At 40.0% G+C, this 14,553-nt stretch overlaps 1 protein-coding gene across 1 annotated transcript; it reads right to left on the bottom strand.

The window, feature by feature from the left end:
* Positions 1–750: 750 nt before the first annotated feature.
* LOC109899777 (forkhead box protein G1) lies at positions 751–2,208 on the bottom strand. Its single transcript, XM_020495299.2, has one exon. It carries the CDS (start codon positions 2,084–2,086, stop codon positions 1,028–1,030), a length of 1,059 nt encoding a protein of 352 aa, XP_020350888.1. The 5' UTR covers positions 2,087–2,208; the 3' UTR covers positions 751–1,027.
* Positions 2,209–14,553: the final 12,345 nt, after the last annotated feature.

Genomic DNA, 14,553 nt, shown 5'->3' on the forward strand with positions numbered 1-14,553 from the left:
GACGCTGGTAGGCCTTATACATCGTTATTTGGGTTTAATTATAATAGGTAGACGTGACTAAGAAAACATTGGGAACCACTGATTTAGAAGTGAAATTCTATATTGGTGTGGATAATATAGGCTACGTCGGTTTGCCAGATTTGTACTTGATGTAGCCTAATAAAGCTAAATGATCAGACAATTAAAAGGGATGTATTGCAGGCCTGAATAAGTAGCCTATAACACCGTATCAAGCATGGCAAGGTTCAAGACAAGAGGAACTGGTTTTAACGAGAAACTGAAACTTCAAGTGCTTTATATGAAAGATGGAAACAAATGCGAACAAAGGGTCAGTCACCGGGCATGCTATTATAAGAGGAGGCCTGCACTGTCATGCACTGTTGTTTCTTATAATCTACATGTGCTCATTATGGCTCGATCAACAAAACAGAGGACAAAATAGGCTAGAATTAACTTATGAGTACACACAAAACTCCACTTCTCTCTAAAATGTGTTGAATACATTACAGATACAGCAGTAGCCTAGATTGGAGTCTATAGAAGGAGAACCTGAGAAGACATAACTTGTAGGCTTTTGTTATATCCCGCGTGTCTTATTAACCCGGATCTTTATAAGGCGTTTCCCCCCCAAAAAAATATTTCGAAATGAATTATTATATGAATAATGAAAAATGCTGTATGTTTTTTCTTCAATACTGATGAATACACTGACAATAAAATGTAAATAGAGTGTTTAATAAATAGCCTACCAAACAAAAATAAACGATTCAAAGAATTACAATCTTTGTACAAGATATAAATAGCCCGAAATATAGTTACATTTGGCAAGTCTAGTTACAGTTTAAACCCCACAGGTAACGACTTTTGTCCCTTTAACGCAAAAAGAATACATCGTTGCACTTCAGGATACATATTTGCTTTCAGGAATTGTCGTTTCTGACCTAATTAGTGATCACTGTTTGTTTACCCCTATAATTGCCATTTCTATGGTGCTTTTATTTGTCCTTCCCATGTTGTAGTTGTGTCATCAATTTAAGAAAGCATTTGGAGTGACCCTCTTTTGATGTGACAACATTCCTGGAAACCCGCTAGAAACTCCCGGTGAAAAAGACTGTAGGGACGTTCGAAGTGAGTCGGAGAGCAGTGTTTGTGGGGAGCTCGTGGGTACACCGTAGCCTTGCGCGCTCTGCTGGAGATGCGGCGGCTGGTGCTGACTCCCTGAGACAAAGTAGCCACTCTGTCCGGATAATAGACTAGACGTGCTTACACCGTAACTGTTTGACAAGCCCAGAGCACCAACAGATCCACTTAGATGGCGCGTAAGGTCCCCATTACTCAGCTGGTCCACACCGGGGAGTAGGGACCCATACGCGTGCCCTTGGTTCAGAAATCCTGCTGATGATCCATTGTAATGGGGATGGTGCAATGATAAAAACGGCGAGATTTGCCAATACAGAGGGTTGTTTGCCCTGTCGTTTATTCCCAAACCAAGAGGCGAGAAGCGCATTCCACGTTTCATCGCCAACTTGCCCCTGGAGGTAGCAGAACGTCTCCGAAGTTTCCCCGTAGTTCCACCAATAAATACATCATCGCTCGAAGGGTCCAACATCCAGTAGTTCCCTTTGCCCGGGTCGTCGTAATGCCTTGGCACTTTCACAAAACACTTATTGAGGCTCAGGTTGTGTCGGATAGAGTTTTGCCAGCCTTGCTTGTGCTCTCGGTAATATGGAAAGTTCTTCATAATAAACTCATAGATACCGTTTAGAGTCAGTCTCTTCTCGGCACTCTGTCTGATAGCCATCATAATCAAGGCGTTGTAGCTGAATGGCGGTTTATCATATTTCCCATTTTTGCTAGGCTCTGTCGCCCGCAAGGTACCCTCGTCTTCCTCATTTTGTTTCTCCCGGTCCAAAGGTGCAGATTCTATATCAGGATCCAGTGATTTTTCCGAATCAGACCCGGAAGAACCCGTGTTTTTTTCCGGGAGCACCGAGTCCTGTTTGTCACATTTTGAGGGAAGCAGCAGACTCTTGATACTAAATGAAGTAGATCGGTGCACCATCGGCGGTTCTTTCTGATCTTCCATGCCGGACACTGATAAAAAAATGATTGGGCTTTGTGTTTAAAAAGGAAAAGGTAAGACGCAATTGGATCAGGGCATTGCATGCATGAAGGAACTTGTAGGATGGAGAGTTAGCCGGGACTGGGATGTAGAAATTACTAATTAAGGAGGTTCCGTTTTATCACTAGGCTACAGGGGAGGAGCCTGTAACTTGCAGATTTTTATCCCTCTTTCCCATTCGATATTGTTGAAACACGAAATAGACTTTCAGTGCACATATAGCCTATAGAAAAAACATTTTCGTAAGGATTTGACTGAACGGCTGTATCCGTTTACCCAATGGCGTAACGCAGTTTTACGGCCCGTTCTAAAAGCTGATTTTCTGTCATTCTAAAAATAAAATTAAAGGATTATGACGTGTTAGTATGCTAATAATATTTTATGTCAATGCTAATATGGCAAAAAAATCGCTAGCTGGCTAACCAACAACAACTGTAACGATGTATTTGAGAGACAAGTGCTCATTGTGCAAATGTTAGCTATTAATGTTATTTTTTGTAATCAACATTAGACGAAATATAGAAATATATGTTGTCAACAATCTATGCCAAACCCCTCTGTTTTGCCCCATAGTTGAGCATGCTCAGTTTTGTTGCTAAACAACCAACCCATCTGGGTCAAGATACAAATTTGCAGTTTTATAACTAACTTATCTCATGATATTTTACACATTTTGCCATGAGGCTGAGTGAAAATGTAGCGGTTTTAGAGCAAATTTCTTGCTATTCTACACATTTTGCCATGAGGCTGAGAGAAAATATTACCGTTTAAGATAATTTCCTGTAAAATAAAAATGCATGGCTCATGACGTGTTCATATAGTCTAATATCTGGAACACAAAGCTATGCGGGCGTACGTGCATGCCCTTGTAACTGTTTCTGTCTATGTGTGGTGTGGTGTACGCGTCAAAGTGTTCGTCGTAGTGAGCCTTGTTGTATTGAGGACAATGGTGGTTTGAATAGGCTACAATGCATTTAATACTGCCTTGAGCATTGTGGATGCGCTCCAATCATACTATTGTTCTGAGTACTGGACATATCAGATGCACATCAGAGAGCCCACTCAGGGTGAACACACAACTACTTGAGCGCCTCTAGTGTACTGGGATGTTCCTGCATTGAGTGCGCACTATTTTAGCAACATGCAGGCCGGTTTTGTGACTAAATATAGGCTAATTGACTACAAACATAACATTTGGTGCTACTAACGAGCTGTGTAGCCCTATGAGTAACATGTTTGTTTTGGTCTATTCACTTAAAATAGAATAGCCTATGATGTAGACTTGACTTGAACAAATAAGCAACAGACTTAATTTGTTTTCGATCTCAGAAACTTTGTTTACGACTGCGTAAAGATCCCGATACAACCAGGGTTAAAATGATGCATTTTTTTATGGTTTGTTAATTTGTACTTGTATATACATTACAATTTAGGTAAATGTTATCTCCCATTCGGAATATTAATGCATTACATGACATTTTAGTGACATTTTTAACTTAACGTAGACCTAATGATGGTATACAAAAACTAGTAAGGTTCTATGCCATTACTAATCATTACTAGTAGGTCTACTTTTGTTCATTGAATATTTGTGAACTATTTAATAATTATCATAGGCCTACCATTACAATAGTGCAATTTTCTATGAGTGTTATTATTAGTGTGTGTTGTTGGAGTAGTAGTTGTAGAAGTAGTAGCTCAGTTGGAATAGTAGTCTTTTATTTTAGTTTTTTGAAGTATTGTTTGCACTAGTAAAGTTTTGCCCTCATTGTAAAGTTTTCATAACCAAGATTATTATCATCCTTGTTATTATAAAAGTAATATGTACTATCATGATATATTGAGATGTCATTTTCGGTTAGGAGATTTTTTTCAAATGTAGTACCAACTTTTAATTACATTGAATTGAAAGTAATATTGGCTGTTAGGATTGATCCCTGATCATCATCAACATATTGATGGTTCACCAGAGGTATTTTTTAAGAGGTATTTTAAATTATGAAATGTTGCGTTGGGGTAAATGAACCCTTTACCAATTACAGTGTCAAGGGCTCTGAAACCCAGTGAAGAAATACAATACAAAACATCTGAAATGTTTTATGCTTTTAGCTGGGGTACTGTCTCTGTGCTTCCATTGTGTCCAACAATACCTTGATACTGTAAGTGACGCGGCTCCACTAGTAGGCCTTTGGGGTAAGAATGAATAACAAAACAGGCCAAGGACTAGAGGTTGTCTGAAATGATTGTAAACATGTTTGGGTGTTAGGTAAAATAACACGTTTCCTGTCTATATTTAAGAAGTTTAGATATCAATTCAATTTGAGTTTTTATTTAAAAAGATACATTGTGGAGATTATATTACTTTATTGAAACTATAATACATGTATACTGTATTATAAATATATTGTACCTATCATTTGTGAAATTAAACTTTACTTTTGAGGTAAAACACTATGGGATATCATTCCGTACATTTTGTATCACTGAGGAAGGCCTAAGGCTTTTGATTACATTGTAATTGGGAGTAATATGTGTTGATTTTTAGTTAATGCAGACATTGTTTGTACTGTATGACAGCTGAGACAAAAATCCTCCATTTAACAAATCTCAAACACAGACCCCAACAAATCTAATCTTAAATGATGAGAAGCCGATATTGCCCCCTTTGTTAAGGCCTGTCAAACAGCAGCAGGTGTTATAAGGCTCTACATACTCAGTCTAAATGACTGTTATCTAACAGAAATGCTGAAGGTAATAATACCTAAGTATTCACTGCATGTTGGTCATTGGGGCGGCAGGTAGCCTAGTGGTTAGAGTGTTGGGCAAGTAACCGAAAGGTTGCTAGATTGAATCCCTGAGCTGACAAGGTAAAAATCTGTCGTTCTGCCCCTGAACAAGGCAGTTAACCCATTGTTCCTAGGCTGTTATTGTAAATTATAATTTGTTCTTAACTGACTTGCCTAGTTCAAAAATAAAATTGAGGTACTGTTTTTGAAGCAATCGGCCTCAGAATCTTGCAATTGTGTTCGTTGTCCGTAGCTTATGCGTGCCCATACCATAATTCCACCGCCACCATGTGGGTACTCTGACAACAATGACATCAGCAAACTGCTCGCCTACACGACGCCATACACACTCACTGTCATCTGCCCGGTACAGTTGAAACTGTGATTCATCCTTGAAGAGCACACTTCTCCAGCGTGTCAGTGGCCATCGAAGGTGAGCATGTGAAGAAGCCGGATGTGGAGGTCCTGGGCTGGCGTGGTTACATGAATGCCCACTCTCTATTGCTATTCAATGAAAATCCTGACTTCATTCTGCTTTGATCAGCCTTTTTTACCTTGGTGTGTGAATCTGGGCAAGCAACAGGCTACTTTGTTTTTATAGAGGATCTGGTACGCAATTCCCCAGGTGAATTAGCCGGATGTGGAGGTCCTGGGCTGGAGTGGTTTCACTCGGTCTGTGGTTGTGTGGTAGGTTTGACGTACTGCCTAATGACGTTGGAGGAGGCAGCTTATGGTACAGAAATTAACACTCAGTTCTCTGGCAACAGCTCTGGTGGACATTCCTGCAGTCAGCATGCCAGTTGCACACTCCCTCAAAACTTGAGACATCTGTGGCATTGTGTTGTGTGACCAAACTGCACATTTTAAAGTGGCCTTTTTTTGCCCCCAGCACAAGGTGCACCTGTGTAATGATCATGCTGTTTAATCAGCTTCTTGATATGCCACACCTGTCAGGTGGATGGATTATCTTGGCAAAGAGGAAATGCTCTCTAACAGGGACGTAAACACGTGTGCACAAAATGTCAGAGAAATAAGCTTTTTGAGCGTATGGGATATTTCCAGGATCTTATATTTCAGCTCATGAAACATGGGACCAACACTTTACATGTTGTGTTTATATTTTGGTTCAGTGTATAATCACACTGGTATTATATAGAGATACGTCTGTTTTAGAAAAACAGTTTGACATTAACCTCAGTCAAGTCACTACATTACCATTGTTCTGTAGGGAAACACCTAAATGTTTCACTGTGATATCTCTACTACTACACCCGGCATCAGTGTGTTACCACAGACTGTCAGTTGACAAATGTTGGATAAAGTCAAGAAATCATTTCCATTTCCCCCAGCAATGAATTATTCCACAGCTGCACAGATTAAAGCAGTATTGCCACAGTACTATTTAAGAGCAAGTTTTAAATGCGAGATGAATATTTTTTGGTGTCACTAAACATGAACTTGGCTGACACTCCTCTCATCCACTTGAAATCATGTGTTCACAAGAGATGGAGAGTGAGGACTTTGGAATAAAGTCATATATGAGAGTCCGGTCAGAGAGGTTATTTTCTTCACACTTAGTGTTTTATACTAATTTGTGCTATTTCATTTATTGGATCCAATGTCCCCTTTACACATCCTGGGAGTTCTGTCCTTTTGTGTAAAAAATTGGGGTGGTAGCAGAGTTTTACAGGTCTTTTAGATTTGATTGTTTTGAGTGAATTTTAAAAACATTGCATTCTCTAACTTTTCAAGTGGCTTCACAAACCTGTGACCTTTTAAATTGAATATGAGAATGTCCTATCATAATGCCACATTCACTACATAGAAACAAATTCTTGCATTGTCAGTCGGAAAAGTTCAAACACAAGTTCAAACACAGCTTTACTAGATGGCAAGGATAGTCTTGATGGACATTAAAGAAAAAGACTCTCTGTCAAAACATTAGTCTAGCCCATCAAACAGGACATCTGTGTGCCAGAGCACCCCCTAGGGATTCTTGGAGGATCTACCATTAAATACTCTTAAAGCCTAACCTAACACACCAACGCCAAATTAAATCAGGTTGAATCGCCAGCAGTTTCGGGGTCATTCCAAGTTTACTGCTATTTATAGAGCCGAGGTAAGGAGCCTTTTCCAGGGCTACGATGGTAACGCCCCCACACAGCATGCCTGATTACTTTAGCTCCATCAGGGCTGGAAGAGACACAATGCAACAAACCAGGATGTTCCCACAAGGAAGTTATAGCTACCGTACACAGAACATCCCATTGTGGGCTTTCTCCTGCTCTAAATCTGGTCTGTGTTGTCACACTTGCTAATAGAACATGAGGCTAGGTCATTTTAGGTCGGGGAAGCTATTGATTAATTATCTCTTATTGAGGTTGGTTCCAGGGGTACCACAGTGTTGCTCTAGCTTATTACAGTAAATCAATGTTTGTTTGTTTTAGTTTTGAGGAAACAGCTAAAGTTTTACTCCATTTATTATGGTCTGTTTAGAACTAATATTTGTGATTGTGTTGATGTTGGTGATTAGCAGGTTCTCCATCCTGGGTTAGAGGTTAATAGGTCAGTTTTCTGAAGTTCAGAGGCTTCATAAAGGTTCATATTACGTTCCTGGCTAACTGCCCTATTTAAGGTATGTTCAGGAGATCGTTCTTGGAAGTAATTACTGATACAAGTCACTCTGATAGTTTTAATGTTTATGCATAACTCATTATAAATATTTGTAAATGCTTTATGAATTATTACATGTGATAGATAAATGCTTATGAGTTGTAATGCTTATAGCTGTAAATGTTTACAAATGATTAAATACTTAATTACGAATTGTTTATTAATCACATTTTTATTCATAAAAATTATTATGATGGAATATTTAACAATGACTTCACAAATGACCTCTTTTAACCCAATTGCAGCATATTTACATTGAAGTCCAGCTTATCTAATTGTTCCTGTTCTGTTTGTTGATGGAGAGTTAGCTTAGCTGTATTACCAGACAAAATGTTCCTCTTGTCATATTGATTATGCAGACACATTTAGCTGGGACTGGTGTGGCTGGAGAAAGCGCCTCTGAAGCCAGCCATATACCCTGATGTAGCCTGGGGGCTATGGGAGCAGGGGCCGCTTCCAAGTCAATTGTCCTCCCTGCTGTAAGTCAATGCCAATGGGTGCATACAAGTCTTCATTAAAGACCGTACGCACTGTATTACATAGAAAAAATGGCTATGATGAATCATGCAACTAGGCCAACTATTAAGCCTATAGCTAATTTACATAATTACTGTATTGGATTTCATTTAATTAATGTATTGTTTATTGAAGGAGGATAGTCCACTCATTAACAATCACAGGTGTTTTTCACAGAATCCTTGGATCCAACTGAACTGTGTCTCTTTCTACATTAGTCAAGGCAAACAAGACTGAAGATAAGTACTCCAACGCTGCGCCATTCACATGAGTTATTCACTGCTTTAAAACAGAATCCATACTAAGGCTGTTTAGACAAGCAGCCCAATTCTGTTATGCACTAATTCATCATTTGACCAATCACAGCAACTCTGAAAAAGATCTGATGTGAAAAGATCTGATGCGATTGGCCTGTCTAAACGCAGCTTAAGCAACATAGACAGAGGCAAAGTTCAGAAGCATTATTCTCAGAGCACTTCAGCAACTACTGTACATAGTAAATCCTGCATTACTGTATGTGTTCAATGTATCTGACAGTGAGGAAATACAAACAATCCTCAATATAGAAATAATCCATAAAATGTTTGGACTCAATGGAATACAGTTTATGGGTTATACTCTTTGGGGTTTTATGTGATACCTTAATGGAGGACTATTACACCACATTACATCAGTTTAGCTTTATATCGTTGCAGAGGATCAAAAGATGGATTAGAACATGGATAGACTACTTTCCAATGTATGTGTGTGTTTGAAGCATTGTGGCTTTTTACTGGTACTCCAAACATACAGTCTATGACAAAATCTACCATAACATGTTATTGCACAATTTACAGTACCAGTCAAAAGTTTAGACACACCTGCTCATTCAAGGGTTTTTCTTTATTTTGACTATTTTCTACATTGTAGAATAATATCGAAGACATCAAAACACGTATGGAATCATGTAGTAACCAACCAATCAAAATGTACTTTATTTTTGAGATTCTTATAAGTAGCCACCCTTTGCCTTGATGACAGCTTTGCACATTCTTGGAATTCTATCAACCAGCTTCACCTGGAATGCTTTTCCAGCAGTCTTGAAGCAGTTCCCACATATGCTGAGCACTTGTTGGCTGCTTGTCCTTTACTCTGCGGTCCAACTCATCCCAAACCATCTCACTTGGGTTGAGGTAGCATGATTGTGGAGGCCAGGTCATCTGATGCAACACTCCATCACTCTCCTTCTTAGTAAAGTAGCTCTTATACAGCCTAGAGGTGTGGTACGTTATTGTCATGTTGAAAAACAAATGATGATCCCACTAAGTTCAGACCAGATGGGATGGTGTATCGCTGCAGAATGCTGTGGTAGCCATGCTGGTTAAGTGTGCCTTGAATTCTAAATACATCACAGACAGTGTCACCAGCAAAGCACCCCCACACCATCACACCTCTTCCTCCATGCTTCATGGTGGGAACCACACATGTGGAGATCATCCATTCACCTACTCTGCGTCTCACAAAGACACAGAGGTTGGAACCAAAAATCTCAAATTTGGACTCATCAGATCAAAGGACAGATTTCCACCAGTCTAATGTCCATTGCTTGTGTTGGTTCGACCAAGCGAGTCTCTTCTTCTTATTGTGTCCTTTAGTAGTGGTTTCTTTGCAGCAATTCAACCAAAAAGGCCTGATTCACGCAGTGTCCTCTGAACAGTTGATATTGAGATTACTAGAACTCTGTGAAGCATTTATTTGAGCTGCAATTCCTGAGGCTGGTAACTCTAATGAACGTATCCTCTGCAGTAGAGGTACAGTGCCTTGCGAAAGTATTCGGCCCCCTTGAACTTTGCGACCTTTTGCCACATTTCAGGCTTCAAACATAAAGATATAAAACTGTATTTTTTGGGGAAGAATCAACAACAAGTGGGACACAATCATGAAGTGGAACGACATTTATTGGATATTTCAAACTTTTTTAACAAATCAAAAACTGAAAAATTGGGCGTGCAAAATTATTCAGCCCCTTTACTTTCAGTGCAGCAAACTCTCTCCAGAAGTTCAGTGAGGATCTCTGAATGATCCAATGTTGACCTAAATGACTAATGATGATAAATACAATCCACCTGTGTGTAATCAAGTCTCCGTATAAATGCACCTGCACTGTGATAGTCTCAGAGGTCTGTTAAAAGCACAGAGAGCATCATGAAGAACAAGGAACACACCAGGCAGGTCCGAGATACTGTTGTGAAGAAGTTTAAAGCCGGATTTGGATACAAAAATATTTCCCAAGCTTTAAACATCCCAAGGAGCACTGTGCAAGTGATAATATTGAAATGGAAGGAGTATCAGACCACTGCAAATCTACCAAGACCTGGCCGTCCCTCTAAACTTTCAGCTCATACAAGGAGAAGACTGATCAGAGATGCAGCCAAGAGGCCCATGATCACTCTGGATGAACTGCAGAGATCTATAGCTGAGGTGGGAGACTCTGTCCATAGGACAACAATCAGTCGTATATTGAACAAATCTGGCCTTTATGGAAGAGTGGCAAGAAGAAAGCCATTTCTTAAAGATATCCATAAAAAGTGTTGTTTAAAGTTTGCCACAAGCCACCTGGGAGACACACCAAACATGTGGAAGAAGGTGCTCTGGTCAGATGAAACCAAAATTGAATTTTTTGGCAACAATGCAAAACGTTATGTTTGGCGTACAAGCAACACAGCTCATCACCCTGAACACACCATCCCCACTGTCAAACATGGTGGTGGCAGCATCATGGTTTGGGCCTGCTTTTCTTCAGCAGGGACAGGGAAGATGGTTAAAATTGATGGGAAGATGGATGGAGCCAAATACAGGACCATTCTGGAAGAAAACCTGGTGGAGTCTGCAAAAGACCTGAGACTGGGACGGAGATTTGTCTTCCAACAAGACAATGATCCAAAACATAAAGCAAAATCTACAATGGAATGGTTAAAAAAATAAACATATCCAGGTGTTAGAATGGCCAAGTCAAAGTCCAGACCTGAATCCAATCGAGAATCTGTGGAAAGAACTGAAAACTGCTGTTCACAAATGCTCTCCATCCAACCTCACTGAGCTCGAGCTGTTTTGCAAGGAGGAATGGGAAAAAATTTCAGTCTCTCGATGTGCAAAACTGATAGAGACATACCCCAAGCGACTTACAGCTGTAATCGCAGCAAAAGGTGGCGCTACAAAGTATTAACTTAAGGGGGCTGAATAATTTTGCACGCCCAATTTTTCAGTTTTTGATTTGTTAAAAAAGTTTGAAATATCCAATAAATGTCGTTCCACTTCATGATTGTGTCCCACTTGTTGTTGATTCTTCACAAAAAATACAGTTTTATATCTTTATGTTTGAAGCCTGAAATGTGGCAAAAGGTCGCAAAGTTCAAGGGGGCCGAATACTTTCGCAAGGCACTGTAACTATGGGTCTTCCTTTCCTGTGGTAGTCCTCACGAGAGCCAGTTTCATCATAGCACTTGATTGTTTTTGCAACTGCACTTGAAGAAACTTCAAAAGTTTTTGACATTTCCCAGATTGACTGATCTTCATGTCTTAAAGTAATGATGGACTGTTGTTTCTCTTTGCTTATTTGAGCTGTTCTTGCCTTAATATGGACTTGGTCTTTTACCAAATAGAGCTATCTTCTCTATATCACCCCTACCTTGTCACAACACAACTGATTGTCTCAAACGCATTAAGAAGGAAATAAATTCCACATATTAACTTTAACAAGGCACACATGTTAATTGAAATGCATTCCAGGTGACTACCTCATGAAGCTGGTTGAGAGAATGCCAAGAGTGTGCAAAGCTGTCATCAAGGCAAAGGGTGGCTACTTTGAAGAATCTCAAATATAAAATATATTTTGATTTGTTTAATACTTTTATGGTTACTACATGATTCCATATGTGTTATTTCATAGTTTTGATGTATTCGCTATTATTATACAATGTAGAAAATAGTCAAAATAAAGTTTGTGTCCAAACTTTTGACTGGTACTGTATATTTCATCATTGGGAAACATAAATGTTCTTGCATTATTCAAGAGGACAATGCAGTGCAATGCAATCAATCAGTATGATTTCAGTCATAAAATGGTTAATGGAAACACCTGAAAGTATTGACAGTTGTTAAATACAGATTCTGGTTTTGAATAATATGCGATATGTACGTTTGTTGACAAGATGGAAGTGGTTTTGTTATGATTTAAAAAAACATGTTTTACTGCTTTTGTAAATCTAGCCTATACACATTCCACCCACAATTATATCCACCACAAACCCAGCGACAGCATTTTTTTACTGCGACCTAACGTAGCATAATGTCCTAGGCTGAACAGTCAGTACCATTGAAAGTCTTTGAACTGCTGCAGGTGTCTTTTGACAAGTCCATTGCTGTTCATGGATGTGCCCTAATTCTCTCCTCCCCCTTGGGTTTGTGTACACTAGCGCCTAGTGTTCCCGTGTCCTTTACAAAGGTCAATTTGGCTGCTTTGGTTGGCCACACACTTCCTCCCTAACCAGCCTCAACCCCACACTGATCATCAGACACATCAGGGAACAGGCCGACCAGGGCCAACTGCATACAATGTATTTAATGGAGCTCTATTTCCTTATCCTTTGTTATGTAAAGTCATTGATGTGTGTGCATGCGCCGGTGTCAGTGTGAATTTTTGGTTTGTGTGTGTGTATTTGTGTGTGTTTGTATGTTCCGTGTGTGCGTGCGTGGATGCACAGGGAGGGGAGATGGACTCTGGCCACGGATGCATTCTGTTGGATGATATTACTAAAAGGAGCCGACATGTTACACAGCAGACATGGCGTAGCTTTGCCTTTCAGCTCAGCTCTCTGCCCCCGTGCCTGACAAGGCCTCAGGGATCACCCCAGTCCACAGCGAGGCGCAGAATAGCACTCGACATCTTTCACAGACGCTGCAAAGAACACTGCGACCTAAAAACCCAGCTCACAGAAAACCCTGCATTCCAAACAGAAGAGTCATCCATGTGTGAACACAGTGAACACACACTGAAATTCGATTATATCACCACTCTCCAATAATTTATCAAGACTGTAAAATTGTTCCCTGTCGCCTGCAATGTGATGAGGGGGGGGGGGGGGGGGGTTGTTATGGAACAGTGGAGTAAATATTTCGATAGGAGCGATCATCGTTGTTTCATGTGACGATCCTCAGCTGTCAGTTCTGCTGCTCGTCTGTCTCATTCTCTCTTTATCTGTGGGTGGTAGGATACTGTGTCTGTTTGCCTGTGCGTTGGTGCGCGCCTGCCTGTCCAGTGGTATGTGTCTGCACACGCGCGTCTGTCTAACTGTGTGTATGTGTGTTTGTTTGTATTCCAGCCTCTTTCATTTTGTGCTTATGGTAATTATCCTCTGGCCTTAGTCACAAAATAGCTTGTTTGTAGAGGCTAATTAGATGAATGTCAGATGCAATCTTGGTAGCTAACCACCACAACCCTGCAGCTGTATGCTAACTTTAAGCTTCATACAGACCTGCAGCTGTCTAGTACTTGTCTGAGACTACCTGATATACCTGCTAACACGAGGCTACCTATCTGAGCTAACAGTAACTACAATACAGTGTTAACCTTGGGCTAAATGATAACTAGGGCTCTTTGCCAACCTGGGGCCCCTTAGCTATGACCTGCTGACTCAGAAACATGAGCTGAACTGGACTCCTGACTGATCTTTGCCTGCAGCATCAACCTCACATTGACTTTGAGGGCAAAAGTATAAATAGCACAAATATGCCGTTACTAACCCTTTGAATTCATCCCCCCCCCCCCCCCAGTACTGTGGCAATTAGCCAGCCAGAACCTGGATCAGTCAGTAATGTGGTACCATATCCCAATGATGCATTCATGATTGTGGAAACATAACGTGATTTAATTAGAAAGCTTTATCAAATCAGATAACCTGTTCAAATTTTTGTCCAGCACATGTTGGGCACAATGCCCATCTGATTCAAAGTGATAGGAGAAATGTAAACACATTAACACAGAATAAGAGAAAATGACCTAAGCAGGCTACTGTAGCCGTTGGCAAATGCAGTACTGAATAAAATAGATCATTGTGGACTGTGAACCTAAGGATGGTATTTGCTGTAGGGTTGTTCTGGGTTTGAGCATAAAGATAAAATTTTCTAAACCAGAAACTATCAGTTCTAGTTTAGAAAATAACAGGGCAATATTTATGCAATGCATTTTTTCTACTGGAAATGTTGTACAGTGTATGAGCTTTTATTTAAATTTGAAGGTAGTAGTAAATATGAATATACTGTATTTGAATGAAAATATATTCCCTTGGATATGTAACATGAGTATTGACTGGGTTTGGAAATGTGAGTCAATGTGGGTGGGAGGATTTATTTTCTGGATTGGAAATGAATTACAAGGGTTAGGAATGGCACATTTGTGCTATTTATACCTTTTGCCCT

Source organism: Oncorhynchus kisutch, linkage group LG11, assembly GCF_002021735.2.
Source record: "Oncorhynchus kisutch isolate 150728-3 linkage group LG11, Okis_V2, whole genome shotgun sequence".
NCBI classification, from domain to species: domain Eukaryota; kingdom Metazoa; phylum Chordata; class Actinopteri; order Salmoniformes; family Salmonidae; genus Oncorhynchus; species Oncorhynchus kisutch.